Source organism: Mobula birostris, chromosome 24 (assembly GCF_030028105.1).
Source record: "Mobula birostris isolate sMobBir1 chromosome 24, sMobBir1.hap1, whole genome shotgun sequence".
Lineage (NCBI taxonomy): Eukaryota > Metazoa > Chordata > Chondrichthyes > Myliobatiformes > Myliobatidae > Mobula > Mobula birostris.
In genome coordinates, this window is record NC_092393.1 from 28,303,110 (window position 1) to 28,330,065 (window position 26,956).

The following is a 26,956-nucleotide window of genomic DNA, read 5'->3' on the forward strand; positions in this document are numbered from 1 at the left end:
ATAATAAATGCAACAGTTCAGCAATGATAAACACACATGTACACAGAATTAGGATAACAGGATCAATCAAACTCTGTCGTTGTCTAGGGGTAAATGACCAGTTTCAAAGTGACGCAAAGTTCAGTTCAATTTAGTTCAGTTCAGTTCACCGTAATCACTGCCGTGGGAGATGGACAGTTGGGGGAAGGAGAGAGAGAGCAAAATGAATGAATATTCAAACGGCTTCCACACAGACCTTCGATATTCTTCGCAGTCAGCTTTCGGGCGAGCCCTTTGTAATGTCTTCTGAGGTCACCGACCGTGACCCCTCCGTTTCCAGATACGATCGTTTCTCTGCGGTGAACCTGGCACCCAGGCAAGGGCGGACACACACCAGGTTCCCGCTGATCGTGCCTTTCCACCCTGTGCGTCTATGGTTTGGTCCCGCGATCAGCCTTCCAAAACTTCCCACCGACTTGTGGGAGGCGCACCGCTTCCAGGGTCTCGTTACCTCGGGGTGTCATGTGTGTCTTGCCTTAGCGAACCTGTCCCTTTTTATCCCCCTGCTGGGGTATCGCCTGTCCATCACTTCAAACAGTTCAGGGTTCAAAGGGGGAGCCGATCTTGACAGCTCTCCTTCCGTTAAACTCTCCCGTCCCTTCATTAACATCTCCAAATGCTGCTCCATTGTTTTCCTTATCTCTCTTTCTCCTGAAGACAGGTGGCAGACCAACTGCTGATCCCACTGGTGCCAGCACAGGACAGCGAACATCTTAATCTATGTGTATTCTCGTCACAGCTGCCTGAAAAAAATCAATCAGTATGTTTGGCTACTTAGCCAACTTGATGACTGAATGGCAGCGATCCTTAGTAGTTGACAGTGGAAAAGGGAAATTCACATCATAAAATTCACTTGATCTTTGTTGTTTTCTCTGTTTGAGGCCAGCAGCAAACATTTCTTCTTTGCTGTTAACTTTCGTTTCATATGTTTTTATCCAACGCTGTACTCTCACTGAGATCTGTGCAGCTTTTACTCTTGTTTGCACTACTGTATGCAAAACAAAATTGATAGTGGGAACAACTAGGGCATGGAGAATAGTTTGTCAGACTCTTTGCAAGAGTCCCTCAGGGAAGGAAGTGTAGAAAATAGAATCATCGTGTGAGCATTTTTGCAATCAATATGACTAAGATCTTCATTGCATGTGTTAATGTTATTGGTACGTGCACTTTGTTAGGCCTTGGGCAAAAATCCTTATGATAAAAAAAGTCTGTCCAATCTTTGGTGCCTCTCCTTATCTACTCATTGTCTACATGACAGTTCCTCTCCAATTAATGCTAATTTTATTCTTGCTGATGTCCTTAAACTCTGAAACGCTGCTAGAACGGAAGGTATTTTTAAATGATGCCTCTCAGTTTTGGAGGTTTAAGGCTAGTCTGTGCATTCTGTAAATGCAGCAGTCAAGACCGTGCACAGCATATGGCTTTCATCAAGCTAAACCCTATCTGCCAAAAAATAGAAGTTCACAGGCTCAGACAGCCTGCTCAGTCATATTCTTGGCATTTTTTATTTTGTTTCCCACAGAATATGAATACTCCTGAATTAATTGTGTAATTCCAGATTTTCTGTGGTCTAAGAGACTTTTATTTGGACCCACCTACTAAATGCAGGACTCTTATCAGTTGTTGCCCTGACTCAGATTATCTGCAACACCAGTGACCTCTTTTCTGTACCCTTGGAAGCTAGGGTGCCAAGCAATAACTCCCTCAAGTCGAGAAGCACTCAACTAACAAATAGAATTGCCCGAATGACTAATTAGTGTTAAGACAATTTTGGTGCCCAGAACCCAAAGCTTAAATTCATCAGTTCAAGATCAAAGAGTGAGAACTTTGAGCATCAAGAGGATGCTTCATATTGAGATCCAATTAGCCAGTTCAGCCAAATCATGCCTTTCATTGATTCCATGAAAAATTATTGTGATATTAGGAATGGCCACATTTGTGAGCATTCCATGTAGTGCAGTGTAGTTTCAAGGTAAAAGTCATGAAGTCATATTCCTTGCCATCATATTCACAGCCTTTTGGGAAAAAAAAATATATATGTAGGTTGTAACTGGGTTACCTGTCTGGACACGCCCCTCTGCTGACTGCTCCTCCCACAGAACCCTGAATAAAGGCGATTGGGCCATGGGTCCTCCTCTCAGTCCAGGGCAGATACTCAGCATGGACGAGGACCCATTTTACTGTTAATAAAAGCCTTTTAGTATTTATTCTACTTCCAGTCTTTTGGAGTAACTGATAGTGCATGAAGCCTGGAGAGAGTTGTAGAGGAATACCCGTGCCATAAAAAGGAAGAATGAAATCTTTGTTTAAAAAGATATTTTTATGTACTGTGATTTTTACCATAATGAAGAAAATAATTTGTTACATTCAGGAGAGATGGACAGCATTTACAATAATCCTGTTGTTACCTTAGTGAAATGAAAACAAAACTGTTTTCTATTTGTAAGGAGCTCTTAAATCATATCTTCGAGAATTACCAGAACCTTTGATGACATTTGAATTGTATGACGAATGGATACAAGCATCAAAGTAGGTATTATTTTTATCAATTCTTTCAGTTTCATATGTTGCTATGAATGGCTTAGAAGGCCTTCGGTTTGTTACAATTCTGATATAACTTCTCAAGAGGGAAATTTATCAGCTGATGCTTTTAATTTCATATAGAAATTAGCTAAATGCATTATTATTTTGATATTTTGTATGGTGTGCAATAATTAGTTTTTTTCCTCAGATGACTAGACACCTGGAATTAACTTTCATTGTAAGCATTTAATTAATTCAAAAAAAAGTTGCGTAACAATATCTTCAGTTTGCATTTATATAGAAAAGCATTGGTTTTGCTCAAACATTCAACATAAGAAAATGTCTATGTTTCTGGAGGGCAACAAACCGGATTTGAATAATTAGGGGCTAAAAACTTATTGTGTGCTGTTTTATTCTGAGAAATGTAATTGTGAGAGAAACTCAATGATAAAATATTGAACTATCCTCTGGACAGAAAAACTAGAATAGGTTTGAACAAATCTTTTGAATTATGTACACAGAAAAGGTTTCCCAGATGCTGAAAGTCTACAGCAATGCAAAAATTTTGAATTATGTTTTTTTATTGATGTCTATGCCCCTAATCTTCTTAGAATATCCCCATAGCAGGTGAATTGTAAGCATTTGTACTGAGCACAAAGTAGCCATTTTCCAACATTGAGAGGAAAGGACCATATCTGGCCTTCCTTGCCCAGCTATAACGCTGTGGAAAGAATAAATTGGATGTTTACGAATACAGTTGGTAGTTTTTTGTTTGCTGGCAAGTGGAGAAATGGAAATTGATTGCACAGCACTAATGCACTGAGAACTGGAGAAGTTTTCATTGTGGGTTGATCTGTAAAACTTCCCTTCCTCAACTTTCCAGTCTGCAGTTAGCTGAAGCATAGCATAGGAAATATGTTAGCACTGAGTCAGTCCATAATGTGTACTTTGTGCACAAGGTTCTCAAAAAAGAAGTCTAAAACAGAAAGAAAATTAACTTTGAGTGTAACAACTCAGAATTTCAGCCCACAGTTATGGTTATATCTGAAAATCAAATTAGACAAATTATATGACAGTTCATATATATTTGGAGTTAGATAATGGACTAACTAATCAAGTATTTTTGGTAAGACTTCTTTTTACTATTTCCAGAGAAGCATATTTATTCATGTTTATCATTAAAATAATTTCATATTTTTGAACTAGATATCAGAAATCTGAAATATATATAGTATATATGATTTTGTTACTCTGTTTGAAACTATCAGTATTCAGGACCAAGACAAGCGGCTTCAGGCATTATGGAATGCATGTGAGAAGCTACCCAAGGCTAATTACAACAATTTCAGGTAAATTTAAGTACCTCATTGTGTGTAATTAAACAATTGTCCTCTATTTAGTTTGTTATTAGTGCAGTTGTGTGAAAGGAATAATTATGTTAGTGTGGATGACCAAACAGTGCTACATAATGAGTAAAGGAAGTCTGCCCAGGAGTCTTTAAAAAAAAGCCGGAATTTATTAGTTGATATTTGTCAGTGTAGCTTTATGGAATGGATTACAGTCTACAGAGGATATTGCAACATAATCTAGCAATTCTTATTCTGTACTCACAGTTATTTGTGTACTTTATTTTTGCATTATATATTAGAGGAGATTGAGGGTATTTTGCATAATCTTTTAACCTCTAATTTAGTATTAATCTATAAATATTCAATACTATTGAACTTGAAAATTCTTCTTTTAAGAAAATCTAATGCATGTCAGAGACAAATTCTTGTACAGCAGACTGACTACTAATAGAGCTCTTAAAAAAACATTTCTTTGAGATTAAAGATACCTGTATCATCTTAACAATTCCAACACTTACCTGGCCAGTCTCTCATATGAAAATTCTGAAACCCGTATGCCATTTAATTCCTCTAAAGTGCACGTTCCATTAAATTCCTTCATTTCCTCAGCCTTGCCTACAGCACTTCCAGCTGTTCAGCTCTCTGGCTTACACCCTGTTCAGTTCCCCAACCAATACTCCTACCTTTTGTAGAATCCCGCTTGCTTTGATCCACCATGCTTCTAGCCATCTAGGCTCCATGCTCTGAAATTCATTATTTTAGCCTCTTTGCCTCTCTTCTCCTCTAAGACCAAAGAGAAAGTCCATTTCTTTGACACCCCCATATTCCACCTTTTCATCATGAAGTTTATATATTAGTGAATCAGTCACCATCAACCATCCAGCTTAGGATATTTTTTGATGTTAAAGATTCAGTTATAATCTCGGTCTACTGAGATAAAAACACTGTGAATGTTTTAAATCTTATTGCTAAACATTCTGACATCAGCTTTCTTGATTTTTGAAAATAAGCTACTTTACTCAATGCAATGTATGTTTACTGCAGATACTTGATAAAATTCCTAGCCAAACTAACAGAATACCAAGATGCCAACAAAATGACCCCTGGTAACATGGCAATAGTTCTGGGGCCCAATCTACTCTGGACAGCCAATGAAGGGTAAGATTTCTTTGCCTTAAGATACTGGCCAAGAATTTGATTTTACGATAACAATGTAACAATCAATGCGCATCTCACCATCACAAGTTAGCACAACAGTCAGGAACTTCTCTCATTTGATCCCTCTGCAATTCAATGCAGAAACACAGGCAATGCTTTTCATAATATTGTGTTCTTCCACAGTTTGTTGTCTTTCTAGATGTAATCAAACCTAAATATTTATGTCAAAATTTTATGCAGTTTTCAATGCCATACGGAGATAATTACACCTAATCGATGTCCCTGGGCCCATATACAGATAACTTTGTGTGTAACTTGTCATTCCCTCATGTAATATTTAACAATACAATCATTTTAAAAATAGCTAGAAATAATTTTACTGGTAAATTTAAGACATTGCTGTACCAACGTGGTCTTCTACCCATGCTGCTCTGGCTTTTCATGGTGTACGAGCTCTCCATGACCACAGTAGAAGGCATTGAGAGGAAAGTCAACAAGCACCCATGGACATGGCTGGGGATTCCCCCCTCCCCCCAAGGTTTTCTTTAGTGGGGCTGTACATAAGTTCGGGCCAGCTACGGCTCCAGTTGTCATCGGTAGTAGAGGAATTCAAGGTGGCAAAGTGTAGATTTGTGTTAACACTGAGGGGTTCCGATGACAAGCTAATAAACCAAGCAGGGGTCACAACAAGATCGGGCTGAAAGTGGGCCGCCAACTTGGCCATAGACCAGGCAGTGAGCTCCCTGCAATTGAGAGACATTATTGGCAACCCATGCCTGGGACGGCAAGGCCTCAGCTCAGCATCACTCCAACACTGGGGGACTGCAAGTGCAAGGGAGAAGCGTGACATGGTCCAGGCAGAGGTACAGAACCATGAAGATGAAAGGCGGGTAACGAAAGCAGTGGAGTTGGAGTTGGGGTTGCAGGGTGCCTGGATGAAATACCATCTCCCAAGCGCAAGATCACAGGCAGAGCTTTGGAGACTGGAGCCTTCCTCATTTCTCTCCTCCTGCACCATCACAGTTGCACACATGGGGGCTGAGAGAGGACTCTAACTGCAAGCTTTGTGGTCAGCGGGGTCACTGGTACACACAATGTAAGGATGCAAAACAGCTTTAACACAAGGACGGTATAGATGGCTGTATCATCCTTGTGTTAAAGTTGTTTTACATGTGTCTTGCTGTCCCTTGCTGAAACACTGGAGTGGGAGCTGTGTAAAAAGAGACCAGCTGGCAGAGAGGCAAAAGAGCAGTCATTTTCATCAAGGAGAGGGCCACACCAATCATATTAAAGAGGCCTTAATCTAATCTGCTGCAAATGGCCAGATCATGGGGGATGAGGGTCAATGTGGGGAGTTCCCTGATGTGGTGCAAACCACACTTCGACTAGACATCGTATTGTGGTCCACCAAAGACAAGAAAATCATCCTGGTGGAGCTCACAGCACCGCGGGAGGAAGGATGTGAGGAGGCTCGTGAGAGGAAGGCCTTGAAGTGCCAGTCCTTAGTCCAGGAGTGCACGGACAAAGGATGCCAGACGTGGCTATTTCCCGTGGAGATCAGCCGTTGAGAGGTCCCAGCAAGGTTGGCAAGGAGGTCACTGTCTGCGCTGGACCTTGATTAAAAGAGCAAGAATCAAGCAGTTCGCTGGATGGGGGAGGAAGGAGAAAGAGCCTCTTGCTGGATATGGAGCAGGAGAGAGGAGTTGAGCTGGAAGTCAGAAGCAGATGGGCAGTGACTTGGCCACCACTGCTGACCCGCCAACTGGAGAGTGTCATGGATAAGGGTCAAAACATTCTATGAAGGTTAGGCACCACCTGACGACATCTGCTCCTGGCCAAGGGTTATGGTTACCTCATTGGGTAACCATAGAGAGCACCCCGGTGTATGATGCAAGTTATTATGTTTCAGTCTCCAGATTAGTCCCAATCTTTGTTTTACCAACAGTAATATACCATTAAAACATTAAATAGAATCAGTTTCTACTATTTTTGTGGTTTGTTCAATATTGTTGCCTACTTGATAACATCAGAAGAGGATAAATTCTTGGCATAGAGCCATAGACTTCTTCAAGGTCAAAGGTTCAAAGATTATCAAAGTATATATGCAGAATACAACTCTGAGATTCATCTTCTCTAGATAGCCATAAAATACAGAAAACTATGGAAGTCATTGAAAGAGAAGATATCAACACCCACTTCCCACACAGGAAAGAAAAAGAAGCAATAGCTCCCAAACACAGACAAAGCCCACCCCCCACAACCTCTCCTTCTTATAAGAACTAATATAACGCCCACAAGGAGAATAAAAACAGTGACAGTAATATCAAACTCCCAACCCCTCTCTTGCACACAAAAAACTAGCAGATCCCCACACAGAAAAGTACCAGCAAGAACATCAGAACCCAAATCTCCCTCACACAAAAAACTAACATATCGCCCTCAAGGACGTCAAGCCCCCAATCCGCCAATCGGCAACAGGATAGAAAACACAGAAAACTGAAGGAGACCAATATAAACTACAGTCCACACCAATAATCACATAAATCATAGAATTTCAAAAAAATCTTCCGCTGGCGTCAAGGAGAGTGGCCACTTGAACCCAGTCCTTCCATGGAGAGCAATTGCCAATTCAGCCTCCAAACCATTTGGCACTGCATTGAAAACAGAGGCCATTATAATGGAAGCTTAACTTTATAAAAATAAAAAATTGTCTTTAAACATTTTAAACAGCTAGTAATTCAGAATCTCATATTTTCCCAAACACACTAATAAATTATGAGCATACTGTATGTTCTGGAACAACACAGTGGGACAGCTAATAGAGTTATAGCCTTACAAATCCAGCAATGCTGGTTTACTCCTGACCTTCACTGTTGCCTGTGTGGAATTTGCACAGTCACTGTGATCATGTAGCTTTCCTCTGTGTGTTCCAGTTTTCTCTCCTATCCCAGAGAAGTGAGGGTTGATAGGTTAATTTGCCTCAGTAAATTGCCCCAAGTGTGTGCATTTGAGGTAAAACCTGAGATTTTTTCTTTGGGAGAATAAAATGGAATTAATGTAAATGGGTGTTGGATGAACAGTGTGGAATTGGAGGGTTAGAAGACCTGTTTCAGAACTCCATTCCTATGTGAAAAATTAGGACCAAAATCATAGCACCTTGCAAGAAGCATTTCTAGATACTGTAAGCAATATAATTTATTTTCAGTTTCTTTTTTACATATATTTTCTTTCCTTTCTTAAAACACTCCCTCCCAAACACACTCCATTCTTCTCAGAGAATAAAAAGGTACCATTGCTTCCAGACTTAAAACAGCCTTGACATGTGAGGTGAAAGGTTGACTTATCTTGTGTAAAGTTACTACCAGATTATTGGAAGATGCTTCAGTATTTCCTGAAGTCACTAATTCAATCAGAGGTCTACTTCTGAGCACACAGTTCACTCTTCAATACCAAACTATCTTGCCTCAAGTTTTGTATGGAGAGAATGTAAAGGTGATGTGACTGTGGAACCAATTAAACTTTACTTCTATTTAGCTTAGAATTTGAGGCAAATTCTAATATCTCCATTGTGATTACCTGGAATATAACCAAAGATTGTTAGCTGAACATGATGATCGTCTTCAATGGACCAATATGTCATCAGATGGTGCACTTAGATGAAGAAATGGAGGATTGCCTAACCTTGAATAATTGTTGTCATGTGCTAGTTATTTTTTGAAAATTCTTCTACTGAAATTCAACTTGGTCAATTCATTTTCATTTATAGGTCCATGACTGAATTGATGACAACAGTTTCCATACAAATTGTGGGGATTATTGAACCAATAATTCAACATGCTGATTGGTTCTTCCCAGGAGGTAAAGGCTGAATTATATTGTGTTTTTCAATGTATTGGGATAAAGTCTCCCTCAGATGGTTATTGGGCAACCAGCTCGTGAAAAGTGCCAATGGCACCAGTCAGTGAACCATCTTACTTTGAGAGCTTGGCCACATGAAATATTGCTGCTGTTTTTTTTAGGTTGAAAACAAGTCGTCTAAGGCAGCCTGGCAGCTATGAGCTGTTTTGATACCAGGCAATTTGGTCTGACTCAAGACCTAGAAAAACAAAGGTTTGGTGAGAGCATGTTCACAACTGTGAGAAGGACATAATAGCTTTGCACCTCTGTTCGGCCCCACAAAAAGTGTCCCATTTGACTAGTAGATTAAACCATATTTGTACCCAGGGCATGCCCTTTTCTCACTGTTACCATCAGGTAGGAAGTACAGAAGCCTGAAGGCACACACTCAACAAATCAGGAACAGCTTCTTCCCCTCTGCCATCCGATTCCTAAATGGACATTGAATCTTTGGACATGACCACACTTTTTTAATATACAGTATTTCTGTTTTTGCATGTTTTTTTAAAATTTATTCAATATACGTAACTGATTTACCTGTGTATTTGTTATATTATTATTTTGATTTTATTTATAATTTTTTTTCTCTGCTAGATTATATATGGCATTGAACTGCTGCTACTAAGTTAACAAATCTCACATCACGTGCCGGTGATAATAAACCTGATTCTGATTGAGGTGTCTTGCCAACCTGCCTCCTTCAATTAAAACTGACCTACCACCTGATTCATTTGGTTCCTCCAACTGCCATGGATGGATATCATTAAGCACACTATCCATGACAATGTCTGTATGTGCACCTCGTTGTTTCTGAGGCACTGGTGTCTCTAATTTCACCCAGGAGATCTACCCCACTGTTACTCAGTAAGCAAAAAATTTGCCTCAAAACTATAGTGGGAGAGCACTCTGTTCTTTTACTTCTGGGGCCCAAATTCAAAAGCCGTGTAATTAAAGTGATGAAAACCTGTTCATACTCTGCTGGAAGGGAAACAATACCTCATGGAAAGAGAAATTTTCATTTTGATAACAATTCATAAATGATGCCTATTTAGCACTGACTGAAAGTCTTAGCCACAAGTAGTGATTTCCTACTGGTATTAAAGTCGAAGGTTTCAGGTTAAAAGACGATAGCCTTGGAATTATGCTATGTGGAGACTCGTGTTCATATTCATGAACACTGGTCCATTTGGTATTAGTGAACATTAGTCCATTAACATGCACCAAGGCATATCATTTACAAAGATAAGCTTTGGTGCATGCTAATGGACTACCATTCACAATGTGTTTCAAGAAGATTCCACAGTCTTTTACTGAGAACATATTTTTACTCCATTAACATTTTGCATAATTCTCCAAATGGTAACTTGTTACCTCTCAGTGCAGCAGATATTTCTAATTCCATTTATTCACTCTTTTCCTAGATCACTCCCTTTTACCTTCAGTTGTTCATCTGTCGTGTACCTTTTGCTAGGTCTTATAACAAAGAACCAAGGAAAAACACAGAGTGGATCTGTTCAAAAGCATGTTTATTACCTGCAAGGAGAAGACCTCCACTCTTCAATGGGTGGCAGGTGACTTCTAATTTACAGCTTACAAAATTTATTTTTATACAGGTCTTCAGGCTATTCTTTAGCTGTTATCTGTTCTAGAAGTTAGTTGCTCCACTTAGCAACTACTGTACTCAAAGCCACACAGTATATCAACCTTCCATTAGTTACACAATGAACAATGATCTGTACATTACAATGCCCCCTGTCACGTACACACTTAACTTATAGCCAAACAAATTCTTGGCTAGGCTGCCTTCGTATTTCATCTTTTCTCCCCGTATTGCCTTTTTAGTTATCCTCTCTTGCTCTTTAAAAGTTTCCCAGTCCTCTGGCTTCCTGTTCATCTTTGCTATGTTATACTTCTTCTCTTTTATTTTCATACTATCCTTGTCTTCCCTTGTCAGCCATGGTCGCCCCTTGCTCCCCTTAGAATCTTTCTTCCTCTTTGGAATGAACTGATCCTGCACCTTCTGTATTATTCCCAGAAATACCTGCCATTGTTGTTCCACTGTGATCCCTGCTAGGGTATCTTTCTAGTTAACTTTGGCCAGCTCCTCCCTCATGGCTCCATAGTCCCCTTTGTTCAACTGCAATACTGACACTTCTGATTTTCCCTTCTCCCTCTCAAATTGTAGTTTAAAACTTATCATATTATGGTCACTACCTCCTAATGGTGGCTTTACCTCGAGGTCCCTTATCAAATTCGGTTCATTACAGAACAGTAAATCCAGAATTGCCTTCTCCCTGGTAGGTTCCAGTACAAGCTGCTCTAAGAATCCATCTCGGAGGCACTCCACAAACTCCCTTTCTTGGGGTCCAGTACCAACCTGATTTTCCCAGTCTACCTGCATGTTGAAATCCCCCATAACAACTGTAGCATTACCTTTGCGACATGCCAATTTTAACTCTTGATTCAACTTGCACCCTATATCCAGGCTACTGTTTGGGGGCCTGTAGACAACTCATAGCACATTTTTCCTGAATATAAGGACATCAAAAATATATTAATTAAATATCTCAAATTGAATATGGTACAGTTGCCTTTTAAAAATTAATATACTGCATATCACAATATAAGAAGCTATGGTGAATTCATTACTGCAAAACGAGTTAGAAGTATGAGTATCAACCATCCAACACCTTACACATCACATCATGCAATAATTTCAGAATCAAAATATTTTACATCTTTCTATAACATTATTTTTCTTTAACTAGAAACAAAGTAAACTATTGTGCCAAAATTGAAAGTGCAGGGCTGTATTAAAGCCAAAGTCAATTAAGGGATTTGAGAGCATAGTGGTTACATTTCCAGAATATGATATTAAAAATTGCAGCAAATGTGAGCTGAAATCCTACCTCAGCTATTTTAGATCTTAAAATCTTTGTCGCGTAAGGACGCCATTGGCCTGAGTACACACTGGCTTTTTGTAGAATAACCCAACCTTATCACTCCCCTGCTGCCCTGCCTTTAATTTTCTCTGGTGCCAACCTAATTCCCTTTTGAAGGACCCAAAACTTCATTTCCACTATCCTTGCAGGTAGTAAGCTCTAAAGGTAACAGTCTGCTTCAAAAATAAACCCCTTTACTTCCACTCCCCCTTCCCCATCTTCTGCTCATCGTCTATAATCCACATCTCTGTACCTTGGGCCTTTTGCTCATGGGAACAGTTTCCCGTTTGTTCTCCCATTTGAACTCATCACCATCTTTCGAACTTCCATGAAATCTTCTCCATCTCTGAACCTTCATTGCTCCAGGAACACCCCCAACTTATCCAGTCTAACCTCATCCATGAAAACATTCCTTTCTGGACCTTCTCTGAGACCTTCACATCCTTCCTAAATAGTGGTGAAAAGAACTGGACCAGAGCTTCCAGCTGAGACCAGAATCTTGTACAGATTTAATCCGACTTCTCTGTTTTCTTTAACTCTACCATAACATACCTGCTAATCCTGACGAAGGGTCTCGGCCCGAAACATCGACTGTACCTCTTCCTAGAGATGCTGCCTGGCCTGCTACATTCACCAGCAACTTTGATGTGTGTTGCTTGAATTTCCAGCATCTGCAGATTTCCTCGTGTTTTTGTACATACCTGGTGTAATTGGTTGTTCGTTATGTGCCGCGTCAAATGACATAGACAAATTGTTCTCGGCAAATTTTCTGCAGAAGTATTTTGCCATGCCTTCTTCTGGGATCTTGTCTTATCAATCATTTTTTGAAATGTATCTGGAAATAATAAGTTAACAGTGACCATAAAGCATAAGGGCAAAAGAAATCTAGTTATTTCAATAATATTTCTATCCAGTTTTGACTTTTTGGCTGGTAGATCAACTCAAAAGCCCATGAGGTTACTCAAACATATCAAATTAGTATCAGACTGGTGTAGTTCAAGTATCAGGGAGCCATTTTAAGGAATAGGTTCGCAGCTATTATCTATTACAAGCTTGCAGATTTCAGCAGCTGTCTTGACTACTCAACCTCTCACTGGGCATACACCTTCCAGATCAGTACTTACAATACTCTTTAACTCTTTATGCCACAATAGCTGGCAGAGTTCTCACTATGTCTGTTCCATTTTCCACAGTTCTGTTCTCATCCCCTCTCTGTCCACCCAAAGCCAAGATAGGGTTGTCCTTGCCCTCACTTTCCACTCACAAGTCTCCACATTCAATGGATCATCCTCAAAATCTTCACCACTTTCAGTACGATGCCACCACCAACACATCATTTGCACCCCATTCAGTGTTCAGAAGGAACCCTTCCCTCTGCAAATCCCTGGAAATCTGAAATAAAAAGAAAACATGCAGGTAAAACCTACATTTTTTTTTCAGATTTCTAGCATTATATTATTTCTCCTGTATCTTCTCCTTCATTTATCTCTTTCTATTTCTGTCTTCTGGTTTGATCAACTGCAATTAATAATCCTATATCACCCTCCCAACTTGCACCACCACCGCCTGTGTCAGTCAGTCTTTCCTACCATTCATCCCATGATGAACATTCTTTCTGATTTTTCCATTCATCACCCTTCTCTGCAACTGAAGCCTTTTTGTTTTCTAATTTTTGCTAGTTATGAAGAATTGCCAGCTGAAAATTTGACACTGAGTTCCTCTCCATAGGCATTGACTATCTCCAGCATTTGCTGTCTTTACTTTTGATTTTCAATACAGTATCTGCATTTTGCTTTCCTAACAGTAGGAGATTTTGAAACAGAGGAAGCACTGAATCCTGTAGTTTAACAGGAGCCCTAATTTTATAATAGGAGCCAAGTGGTTAATGCGTTTGTCTAGTGATCTGAAGGTCGCTAGTTCGAGCCTCAGCTGAGGCAGCGTGTTGTGTCCTTGAGCAAGGCGCTTAACCACACAGTGCTCTGCGACGACACCAGTGCCAAGCTGTATGGGTCCTAGTGCCTTTCCCTTGGACAACGTCGGTGGCCTGGAGAGGGGAGACTTGCAGCATGGGCAACTGCCGGTCTTCCATATAACCTTGCTCAGGCCTCAGTCAACATCGAAAATCGATGGACAGCCAAAGAAGAAGAAGAATTTTAATAGACTGATGACATCAGTAAAGTCAGAGATATTAAAATTGAGCAATAACAAAAGAATGAATGAAGGAATAAATTTGGGTACATTTGAGCCTGGTGGTTACATACAATGTACTATATTTCTTTCAAAAACAGATATTGAGTTTAATGTCACTGGAAGCTATGGGAGCCCATTACACACCAATCATAATGCAAACTACAACTCCATGCCTTCGCCGGACATTGATCACTCGGACCGCAAGCAACACGATCAAGCAAGGCGACCTCTCAGCGTTGCTACTGACAACATGATGCTGGAATTTTATAAAAAAGATGGGTATGTATGGGCTATTGCCCTATTTTCTCTTTTTTCCTATCTAAAAAGTAGCATTTTTGCACATAAAGCAAAATTGCTTACGAGCTGGAGTGAAACGATATACATGGGAACAATAAGAAGATGTACATTTAAAAAAATTGAGTAATTTTCTATACTCTTATATTTCAGGTTTAGTAAGCTTTAAGTATCTCATGTATGGAAAGTGGATCAAAGTGATGCAAATAAGACTGTTTGTTTTATTTTTGGTTTCAGCATAGCACTCGGCAACATCCTTTTTGATATGTGCATGATATCTTTCAGTTTCCTGCTTGAATGGTGCTTGATACAGTATGTCATGGCAACCTGTGCTAAAAGTATCAGTTTCATAATGTTGTTACTGGAGCAACAGTTTTCCTGTACCAGGCATTTCCAAAGCCATAAATGGCCATCGAAGTGTGTGTGTGTGTGTGTGTGTGTATGTGTGTGTGTGTGTGTGTGTAAGTAAAATGAAGATCTGAAATATCTACATGAATATTGTGACTACAAGATACCTGGAGACCGTACAAGTAAAATTTCTTTAACCCTTTTTGTTGTGAGGGGGGTTTCTGTTCCTCTCTTTGTCAATCATGAGTCTACGAGTCAACGAGTAAATGTTCCACCACCGACAAGTTCCTCCCCTGCTTGGTTATATAGAACTAACCTCCAATCCCCACTGGCAATGTTGGATGCCGTATACCTACAATGAATAAAGACTACACTTTAGGATTCTCTGTTTGTAAATCCCTCATTGTTATTCATTAGTCCATGGCTTTCTTTGATATGTTAGCTGCAGTTTAGAGCATTTGTGAGGATGTAACATTCCACTGGATGTCATGTATACATTTTTGTATATTTATAGGACTTAGTAATATTAATGGAAAAGTGAGATACTGCATACGCTGGAAAATGTTATATTAATTACCATTCTAAGATTTTTTAAATGTGCATTATACGAAAGGTAAATGCTTAGTATGAGAGTGAGAATATCTTGCAGCAAATGGAACTGAACAAGCTGATACTAAATGTTCCTCCAGCATGTTCAGAGTGGCAAACATAATGGGTGAGTAGCAGAACATGTAAATTGCCCAGTATTTCAAAGTAAAACTTAAATGTCCCTTTCTACATAGGAATATAGAAACATAGAAAACCTACAGCACAATACAGGCCCTTCAGCCCACAATGCTGTGCTGAACATGTACTAACTTTAGAAATTACCTAGGGTTACCCGTAGCCCTCTATTTTTCTAAGCTCCATGTACTTATCCAGGAGTCTCTTAAAAGACCCTATTGTATCCGCCTCCACCACTGTCGCTGGCAGTCCATTCCATGCACTCACCACTCTCTGCATAAAAAAAACTTACCCCTGACATCTCCTCTGTACCTACTTCCAAGCACCTTAAGACTGTGTCCTGTCATGTTAGCCATTTCAGCCTGGGGGAAAAGCCTCTGACTATCCACATGATCAATGCCTCTCATCATCTTGTACACCTGTGTTACTTCTGTCTATTTTGGTTCACTCGAGATCAGCTCATTACTGATTAGTGTAAATTAATAACTATGAATGGTGTTTTATTGCTGGTGGTAGACTGCAGCAATGTCTTTGCCTGTAATCTGTATCCATGACAATCATTAAAAATGGACACCTGATGGTTCTATGGATTTAACAAGTGACTCACAGAGCCAGAAGGGTACCAGGTTCTTGAGGGGAGCACTACAACTGATCCCAGAACCCCAGAGTGCGAGACAGGGGAATTGGCCAGCATTCCCACCCTTAATCAAATTGCACAGACCTCGACTGGAAGTACGTGTGTTTGGTATGGATTTGATTGGACTTGGTTGTGATGGCTGTCTTATTCGAATAGCCTGCTAAGGGCCTTCTATAAGAAATTGGCTCTTGGGTCAGGTAATCTTGAATGTCCAGTTCCAATGGAATCATAATTCCCAAGAGAACAGTGCTTTCTGCAGAGAAAGGTTGAGGAAAATTATTAAACAGAGAATGAAGCACTTGTACTATGTGCTTACTTTCTTACCTTGTAATGTAACAAATTTGTAAGTATAGCTGTACTGTTTTGGTATTATGTAACTCACACTGCACATGCCTGCTGTGTATTAATGTGAGTAGTTTTGTGTGCCTTGCCCAGGCTTTTCATTCCAGCTTCTATTCCGTTTTCTTTTTTTCTTTTTTCTTTCTTTTCTCTTTTGACCCCAATGAAATGCTGTGCTTGTGTTGCCTCCTCATTCTTGCTGTCCTTTATTTTCAACTTGTTTTCATTCCTGTTAACTGAATACTTTTAGCTGTAAGTTCATGTCAGTTGAGTACTCTTGCCCAGACTACACATTTTACCATTTTAACAGCCCAAATTACATGAGATCACGTTCTGCATCTTGTCCAACATGGCTGCTGCGGTAAGCAATTTTTTTTTGAATTTACACCAAAATACAGCACATTAAAATTAACAGCATAAAAATACTTGCAGTATTTTGTAAATCTTTTCATTCCAGTTAAAAGTATACCAGAATTTATGCTTTATGGTCCACACTTTGCCTTGTAACACTTTAACCTACCACAGAGTTTGTCATTCTTACTTATTTACATGTCTCCATGGAGGATACTGTAAGGCTTACAAAATTTATGTTCACTCCAGTTTACAATTTTTCACCATTATATCTTTCTGGATTCTTTTTTGTCTACAAATCTTTTAGTTCCCATAAAAACACTAAGGCAGTGAAAATTTTAGCCGAACAAACCTCATGCAGCAAGATTGCGGCTTTTAATTGTCAGTTCTCGGCTCCTAAATGCTAGTATTTAGTGAATAATCCAGGCTGACTGTTCAGTGCAGATCTGAGAGCGATTGCATTTTTGGAGATATCAACTATTAAATGGGGTGCCCTATCCGCTTGAATTCATAGTACCACTGGAAGAGCTCAAAATTCTCCCAATATTCAGGCAATCCTACCTCTTCAACCAGGAGCAGCAGTGGATTCATTCCAGTCATGGAATTGTGGATACAAACACACCACATGACATAGCAACGTTTAACGCATTTCTAAAGTAATTCAGTGAGTTTTCCTGAGGACCCAGAGGTAATATTGATATTTAGTTTTAGCATCTAATGATTCTGTTGATAACTCCACTCCATTTCTGAATAGTCGTCACCTAGTCACATTAGACCAATAATTGCCAGCCCATGGTATCTTCAACCTGAACTCCTGCCTACTCCAGCATAACACCTCTGTGCTTGTGAACTTCCACCTGAAATGCTAACATAGAGTTTAACCGATCAGTTTTCCTGGTGTCAGGAACCAATAACAAAAGGGCCATTAACTGGTTAAAATGTTACAGGCACTACAGTGTGAACTCTTAAATGTTCCTGCTAAATCATTACTTCTTGTCAAACGCACTGTTTTACTTAACAGGATTCTGCAACCTTCACAATAACTTTGATTCATTTAACCCTTTATGTTATGTTCTAAATAGTACTGTTTTGTTTCTGCTAATGCAGCCTTAGGAAAATACAAAGGTACTGTATCAATAACATCTGCATAACCGGCTTTAGATAATAAGATGAGCATGAACGGGTTGGGGTGAAATATTCCAAGATATGGAGGATAACAGCTTACAAGTAGAAGACGTAAATTTGCCAATTCTCAGATAAGATTGCTTGTATTTGATTACTGGGCTATCTTTATACCTGTTCCTAACTTTACATATATGTGTATTTTATGAATTGAAATCATTTTGAGAAGTAAGGAATTAGATACAAATATTCTAAAGTACTGGAACAAGGTTTCAGTGCACTTGCTTTAACGCAGAAAGACAAAAAGAAATCAAAGGATTTCACAGAATTGACCGCCACTCACTAGAAGGCAGTGATGTGATGTTTTCTTGGAGCAACCATTTTTTGGATATGGATATAAATGGCGTTTTGTTTAAGGTTACACTAAGAAAATACTGAAATAGGGATCCAAGCTATGTACCTGGTGTAACCATTCTGTACAAAATCCTACAGAGCTAACTGACCACCCACCTATCATCTTTATGTTCCCTGTTTCCCAGTTGGGCTCATTATTAGCAGGTGAACATGCTCAGGCCTCTGTTGCTGCATATAAAGCTATGAAAACAAAAAAAAAACTCATTTTACAAGAGTCCATATGCAGGTTATCACCCACTTTGTAGCTAGAGAGTGACTGAGGCCAAAAAGAAAAAAATGATGTAATGTGCAGTAAAATGCATCAGCAGCACTGAGGGTAGCAATTCACCTTCTTCAGTGGTTGAGGTCTTTAAGATAAGGAAACCAAGACAGTGTTCTTATTTGGAAGATCCAAGATTTTGATGTGCAGATGATGGAGTGGTGATAAATCTCCGAGTCAGTGTGGCGTTTGACTGAGGGGATTTGCAGGGAATGGTGTTTCTGTGAATTGATGCCCTTGATCATAAAGACAGTGAAAGTCATGAGCCAGTGGGTGGCATGACATTCAGACTGGTAAATTGGGTATTTTCCCAGCTGGTGCCGAGCTTCCTAACTCCTTTCAGAGTCTGATTCATCACACTTCTGACTTATGCCTTCAATGGCTTTGGGTAGCCAGGAGATAAATCATTCCTTATATTCCTTGTGAAATACCCAGCCTCTTACCTGTTCCTGCTTGTACCTGCAGTATTTATGGACCTGGTCCAATTAGACTCTGTCCATGTGACTCCAGGGTGTTATTGCTAATGGATTGAGCAGTAGCAGTGTTATTGAATGTAAATAGTAGATAGTTTAATTCTGCTCCTGGAGTTGATCATTACTTGGCAATTGTAAGTGCAAATTATTTACCAGCCTGTTCCAGCTGGAAGGTTATCTGGATCATGGTGCACAAGAGAATGGGGTGTTTCATTATCTGATAAGTTGCGAGTGGGCTGAACATTGTGTTTACTTCAACAAACGTCAACATTTCTGACTTGGTGGAGGGAAGACCTTTGATGATGCAGTTGAGACTGTTTGGCTCCAGACGTTGCTGAAACAGTGTTCATGGGGCTGATGTGATTGCCCTCCAACAACCATGGTCGTTTTTCTAAGTGTGAAGTATGATTTCAGGTTAACAAGTTTGCAGATGACACCAAAATTAGTGATATACTGCATAGGTTCTAGCCCAACAGGGGAAGTCAGCCAGTGAAGAGCAGATGGAACTTAGTTGGGGCACGTGCAGGGTGTTGCATTTTAGCAAGTTAAACCAGGGCAAGACTTGTACATTAAATGGCAGGGTCCTGAGAGTCTATTTAACAGAGAGACCTAGGGGTCAAGTACATAGTTTCTTGAAAATGGCAACACCAGTAGACAGGATGCTGAAACAGGCATTTGACATGCTTGCCTTCTTCAATCAGGAGAGACATATTAGGAGCATTGTGTGTTATCCTAATCACGTGGCTATAGAAAGGATGTAGGCAACTTGGTTGTCATGGAGAACTTGACTAAACGACCTGTTTTCATGTTGTGCAACTTCATGACTTTGAAATGTGGATGATTCGATTTTATGCTGGCACTTTTTGAAGTCACTTTCAGTCAAATGCTTCCTTGATATGTCTCAAGCAACACACGTAAAAGTTGCTGGTGAACACAGCAGGCCAGGCAGCATCTCTGGGAAGAGGTACAGTCGATGTTTCGGGCCGAGACCCTTCGTCAGGATATGTCTCAACTCTCTTTGGGAATACAGTTCTCTTATTATTGTTTATTCTAAGGGTCCGATAAAATCTTCAATGACTGACTAAATAAATTGACCATTAGTAAGCAAATTCTCGGGTGAGTGGCACTTGGTAGCACTTTTGACAACACCTTGGTTGATGATGTAGAAGTGACTAACAGGCAGTAATTAATTGGACAGGTTTTCTTTTGTGTGGGATAGTCATATCTGAGTTGGCTACACTGTCAGGTGAACACTGTCCTGCATGTGGGATCAAATGGAAAGTAAACTTGTTCTGATCTAAGTCTTCAGCACCACAAACAGTTTGGTGTCAGGGGTCATAGTGTGTGGCCTGTGTAGATTGGCGTGAATATTACAGGTGGGTGTGTGTAAATGAATAGGCATGTGTGAATGCTTGTTTGTCCATGGGCATGCTTATCAGTGTGCAGAAAATCATGTGTGTGCAGGTGAGCGAATGGGTATCTGTAACATATCTCACTCCCAATGTTAGACCAAAAACAATCCTTTTTTATAGACGAATTAAGCCAGTTAGTTCAACATGCAATTGTTTTCTATGCTGCAAGGGTAATGTATCTTTCTGAAATCCAGTTTTGGGATCTGGGGAGTACTGGGCAGGCCAACATTCATTATCTGTCCCTAAGGGTCAAGGAGAAGGGTGGCAATCAGCTGCCCTGCTGAATACTGCGTTCCATCTGGTACAGACTAGTGCTGTTACTTGGTAGCTGCATGATATAGATTCATCAGCAGTGAAAGAAATGCGATATGTTTCCAATTTTGGATGGTGGCAGGGAGACTGCAAATGATTATCTTACAGTAATATAGGCTGGTGGGGGAACATACTTAAGAACACAGAAAGATCCTCAACGAAGACAACCACTTTATCAACATGTTAGTCAGAATGTATGTAAGTTTTACTTGAGTTCAGGAGGTACATTTGAAATAGCTTCAATGAAATATGAGTACCCACCTCAATGTACAGGGTGTAAGTGATTTGAAAAGTGCAGAGCGCTTGCATATTGTAACCAAAAAGAATCATACACTCAAGTTTCATCAGCAGAGGGTTGTTAACTCACAGCTCATACCTTATATTACCATTGTTTATTTTTCTCTGAACAACAGAGTGGAGAATATTCATAGAATTACTTATGTATCTTTTATATAGTTAGCCTAGAAATTCTATAATCATGTATTTCGAAATGTCAATTGCTTCATTGTAAGAACTTGATTTGTTGTTTGACCGGATTTTACTTTTAAAGCCCCAGCAAATCTTAGTAATGTGTGCATTATCCCTGTGCATATAGGACTTAAAACAATTATACTGCATTCAACTAATTTGGCAGTTGCCATTATATTACATACATGTAATATCCCAGAACATGTTCAATAGCCAAGCTGAGCCTTGAAAATCTGATGCTCTGACTTTAAGCAATAGTTGGATGGAATATTTTCTACAAACTTTGTCAATCCAATTAAATTTGTGGTGCACACATTAAATTATCGTGATGTACTTTAGGAATATAAGTTAAGTTAAATGTATTTTGAAGTATTCTCTTTGTTTTCCTATAGCATCTTCTTTATTAAGCCTAGCATTCTGTTCTCTAAAGCGTTGATGGTGTCTCTGTGTTCCTGTAGCATGGGTGTGAGGGTGATGGACACTTCCTGGGTGGCCCGCAGAGGCTCCTCCATTGTCCGAAAAACATCCTCCACCCCGCCTGGCACACAACCCCCTCCTCCGCCCGCCGAACTCGCTGCTTCGTGTCAGTCGCCAATCCCCGAGCAGTCTGTAGAACGTTCCACTTCTCCCTCCCCCACTCCTCCACCTAGCGGCCTAGTATCAGGGGCCGAAACAGCAAGGTAAGAGTGTGTACCAGCTGCTGTGTCTGTGTCAGCAAGCTTTCAGAGCTTTCTACCCCTCCCACCAACCACCCCCCCCCCCCCCCACCATTCTGCTTGACTGTTACCTGAGCTTCTGGCACATGCAGTGAGCTGAATGAGGAAAGCGTGCACATTTCTCGTCAGTATAATGACACTGGTTACCGATTACATTGTGGCCCTAAAACTTACCCAATCTCATTTTCTGCATTGTGAAGGAAAATATACAGTAGCATTTGTTTGACCAGAAGGTAAAACGATGGCATTGTATAAATAGTGACTGCTTTTGAGGGTATTTGTAGATTAACTGTAGTGCCTCCTGGAACACAAGATGACCAGAAGAGAGACACGATATTGGCTGACGGAATGAACAGTTCACCCAGTTTAACATTACACAATAAGGAGCATGAAGAGAAACAAAAATTTTGTGAAAAAAAACTGAAATTTAGTGAGTAGACATGGAAACTGTGGCAGGCGGAGTTCCGTTTTGGGATCTTCACTATGAAACAACGAAAGGGAAGAGCAACTTCCGAATAGTAAGACACTAGGAACTCAGAATCAGACTTATTATCACTGACATATTTGATGTCAAGTTTGTTTTTTGCAGCTGCAATGCAGTAAAATACAAAAAAAAACTACAAATCACACTAATAAATAAATCGTGCAGAAAATCGGAATAACAAGTTTGTGTTCATGGACCATTCAGAAAACTGATGACGAGAGGGAAGAAGGTATTTCGGAGTCTTTGAGGCATCTGTACCTTCTCCTCAACGGTAGTAACAGGAAGAGGGTACACCGTACATCATCCTCATGTCCTCAGTGAGGGATGCCGCCTTATTGAGGTTATCCGCGATGGTGGGGAGGGTTGTGCCCTTGATGAGCTGGCTGAGTTCTGGAGTATTATGGAGGAACAGAGAGATTTACAGAAGCAGGAAATGCAATGAATAGGTACAAGAGTAATGGAATAGGATCATGGGATAGAATCATCGAACACTGGTGAGGTCATTCAAAGTCATACAGCATATTGAGTATTTGTTGATGAAAACAAGAACTAATCAACCTAACCCCAATTTCTGGCATTTGGTACAGAGCTCATAGTGTCAAGGAACTTTATAAAGCTTTCTTGTTCCACTACCCTTTAAGATAACGTTCCAAATCTCTGCTACTGTCTTATCTTCCCTCTATTTTTTCTCCTAATAAAACTTTGAAATGTTTGCTTTCATCTCAAGGATGCCAAAATAAATGGGGTGACTTTGTGAAGCAGTTGTGTCAAGCTTCCAATAGACTGCATCTCCTTAGTTCCATTCAAATGGCATCGGGAAGTTAACTTTGCAGATAGTGCAAAGTAGTTGCACCAGAATCTCTTGGAGGCTGAAAGTGGAGACATAAAGTTAGTCTTCCTGCAGCGAATTGTTTTCTTCAGTGAGGAAAGATGAAGTGATCTAATCAACTTTTTAGATAATTATAGGAATTGAAAGGTGAGGCAAAAAATTACTTACTTGCTTGAAAGGTCCAGGAAAGGGGCATAACCTCACAGTCTGACTACTCAAGGGTTATATCAGGAAGTATATCTCCACATGGAGGGCAGTGAAATTATTCAATTCTCCAAAAACCTGCTGTAGTTAAGCTAAAAAGTGCAAACAAGGCACTTCTGCTTGGAGTTAAAATATAAATAAGGCAAGATTCAAAGCAACAACAAAGTAACCAGGAAGGAAGAAGGACATGCTATACCAATAGCTTCCTCACATTTATAATGTTACTGTGCCCTAACAGTTACATCTTCAGGAGAAAAGTGTGCTGACGTTTAGCTTCAGCATCAAATAATGAGCAGTCACTATTTAATCCATTATACCCTTGGAAAAGAGAGTCGACTAATCTTTAACTGAGTCATAAAGATAATACAATATTATGTAACACCCATAAAATGCTGGAGGAAATCATGCCAGGCCGCGTCTGTGGAAATGAATGAACAGTCAATATTTCTAGCCAAGACCCTTCTTCAGGACTGGAAAGGAAGGGGGAAGATGCCTGAGTAAAAAAGATGGGGGAGGGGAAGGAAGACAAGCTGGAAGGTGATAAATGAAGCCAGGGAGACTGGAGAGGAAGGAACCTGATAGGAGAGGAGAGTGAACCATGGGAGAAAGGGAAAAAGGAGGGAACCAAGGGGAGGTGATAGGCAGGTGAGGAGAAGAGATGAGAGGCCTGAGTGGGGAACAGAAGAAGAGAGAAAGGGAAGGAAAATGAATTACTGGAAGGAGAAATCAATGTTCATGTCATCAGGTTTGAGGCCACCTAAACAGAATATGAGGAGTTGCTCCTCAATCCTGATAGGGGCCATCATTCATTGAGGAAAAAGAGGAGACGATGGACCGAGGTATCAGAATGGGGATGGGAATTAATGAGCCATGGCCTCCTCGTCTGCCATGATGAGCTATGACCTCCTGTTTTGTCATGATGAGGCCCCTCTCAAGGTGGAGGAGCAACACCTCATACTTTGTCTAGGTAGCCTCCAACCTGATGGCATGGGCATCAATTTTTCCCTCCCCCCTCCCTCTTCTATTTCCCACTCTGCCTTCTTAGCTCTCCTCCTCACCTACCTATTACCTCCTTCTTGCCACTCCTTCTTGCTCTTCTCACATGGTTCACTCTCCTCTCCGATCAGGTTCTTCATCTCCAGTCTACCCAGCTTCACCTTCTAGCTAGTCCTCCTCCCCCCACCCCAGCACCTTTTTATTCGGGCATTTTCCATCCTTCTTTCCAGTCCCGAAGAAGGGCCTTGACCCGAAACATCGACTGTTTATTCATTTCCATAGATGCTGCATAACCTGCTGAGTTCCTCCAACAATTTACGTGTGTTGCTATGTATTTCCAGATCTGCAGAATCCCTTGTGTTTTTTTTTACCTAACACTCCGGGCTTTAAGTTGCAATGTCATTCAATTGCCACTAGAGGGCGGTGTGTAAGCGTAAATGCATGGATTATGCAGCTGGTAGAGAAAAAAAACTGCAGACGTTAATTTAGATTTTACATTAAAGATTGAACACCAGGGGTATAATAGCTCAATTCAGAAACCAGTATTTACTGCTTTTGTCTTCAGGCTGCTAAATCAAGTAACACATTTGTACGATGGATTCCATTTAATTGGGACACATTGAGACCAGTACATTTGGCCCCATTATGTGGCTTCCTGAATTATTTAAAGTTTCATGAATGTAGTTAAAAAAGTAAAAAAAAAGGCAAACTACTATTTAACAATAACAAATTATGTACTTAAATGAAATACAAAACAAATTCAAACACTACCAGTACTACTATAATACTATAAAACTGTGTTCCTAATAGTTCACTCCATGTATGCTGCCATGTTCTTTTGATTGACTGTAGATGAAGAAAGTCAGTGCAGACACCTAGTGAAGATAACCTTCATATAATGCTATAGCTGATAGCATCCTCCAAAGCTTTATGCATTGTAAAATTCAAGATGATTGTCGATACCTTAAAATTCTTCATAGTCCCTAACTTGTTGAAGTAGTGAAATTGTTTCATTTTCACTTCTGGCCTTTCTGGCTTGAAACTGCAGAGAACAAAATATTTCAGAATTTTCTTACTGCTTATTTCTGGCCAACTATTGGTGACAAAAATCACGGCTTTTTTAACACTAGCACAGACGGCTGATGCTATTTAAAGACTTCTTGCTCTAAGTACAGTGTAATGTCTAATGACCATATGCGTACACGCATCTGACGCTGATTAAAAACTGTCCAGCAACAGTCTCCTGTCCTGGTTAAGTCCCTAAATAAATGGAGGGACTCCCAGCTATTTTCTTGATCAGTTTTTATCTTTAAGATTTGTCCCAAATAACCCCTATTAACTAATGGTCCAATTAATTGTATTTACTAGTAAAATCCTTCTCAAAGTGTTGATGAAGGTGATCCTAAATGTCTTTATTTCATTCAGAATTGGAAAGAAGCACACTAACAACCAGAAACATTTTCTGAAATGATCATGGATTTTTCAGGATTGTTTTTGGTCAAGGGCAAGAAATACTGAACAAGGTTAACTCACCCTGCATCTTTTATCTAATTTTTTTTCTATTGAAGTTCTGTAATCAGCTTCAAATTTTAAGCTGTAGTTGTGAGACTGAACAAATGGTGCCTATCAATAACAAATATAATGGTATTGTTGTTCCCACAATCGCTTCATCTAGTAACTATGTTTAACTAAACTGTGAAACACAATATAATCAGAAGGGAGCAGAATGTTTATTATAGAGTGGAACTATTCTTCAGATGCTTTTGTTATTTTCCTATAATAGTACAATAACTTTATTGATATCTTAAGAAATGACTTCTAAATTAGCTTATAATTATCTGTAGGGCAATTTGGGGTTCCTGAGGGTATATTTGTCACTTTAATTGTGATTCCACTTTAGTGTGCCAATATTACATCAATAGAAAACTATTTTGAGATCTTGACGTTTTTCAATCTGATAAACTTTTTAAATATCTCTATATAAAAATATTTATAGAAATTGACTACTCTTGTGATTGAGCAGAAAAGCCATGGTAAAGTAGTTAGCTCCATCCAGTCTATTTGGGTATGTATAAATCACTGAGCAACAGACATTGCACACATTGTAATTTGTGTTTTACTTGCTAGTTAAGACACTAAGATTATAACTTGTCTTAAGATAATGAAAAGCTTTCAAAAGAAATGATCAGAATTTATCCCAATAATGTGATTGGAATATGTTTGCATAGGCCAAACTTTATTGTTTTCAAGCTCTCTGGTGTTCTCATTTAATAAATAATTCATAATTCAGGCCCTAATACACAATCATATTACTGTTGATGCTAAAATACTCTGAATTACCATCAGGAATTAAAATTAAAAGTATGCTTAGTTGCTTGAACTATTGTATTCGATGTACACTGTATTGGCATTTAATATTTCTAAACAAAGCTGGTCATGCAATAGTAGTGTACTGGTTAGTATAATGCTTTATAGTA

At 39.6% G+C, this 26,956-nt stretch overlaps 1 protein-coding gene across 6 annotated transcripts in view; it reads left to right on the forward strand.

The window, feature by feature from the left end:
• The window catches only part of arhgap44a (Rho GTPase activating protein 44a), a 310,890-nt gene that overhangs the window by 265,381 nt on the left and 18,553 nt on the right, over nt 1-26,956 (forward strand). For 5 of the 6 annotated variants that reach the window (XM_072242166.1, XM_072242168.1, XM_072242169.1 and 2 more), the window contains 6 exons: nt 2,487-2,568; nt 3,831-3,911; nt 4,956-5,069; nt 8,836-8,927; nt 14,197-14,377; nt 21,709-21,930. In XM_072242166.1, the coding sequence (XP_072098267.1) occupies nt 2,487-2,568; nt 3,831-3,911; nt 4,956-5,069; nt 8,836-8,927; nt 14,197-14,377; nt 21,709-21,930 (772 nt within the window). The remainder of the gene's footprint in view (nt 1-2,486; nt 2,569-3,830; nt 3,912-4,955; nt 5,070-8,835; nt 8,928-14,196; nt 14,378-21,708; nt 21,931-26,956) is intronic. The other variant, XM_072242172.1, reaches the window with a different exon arrangement.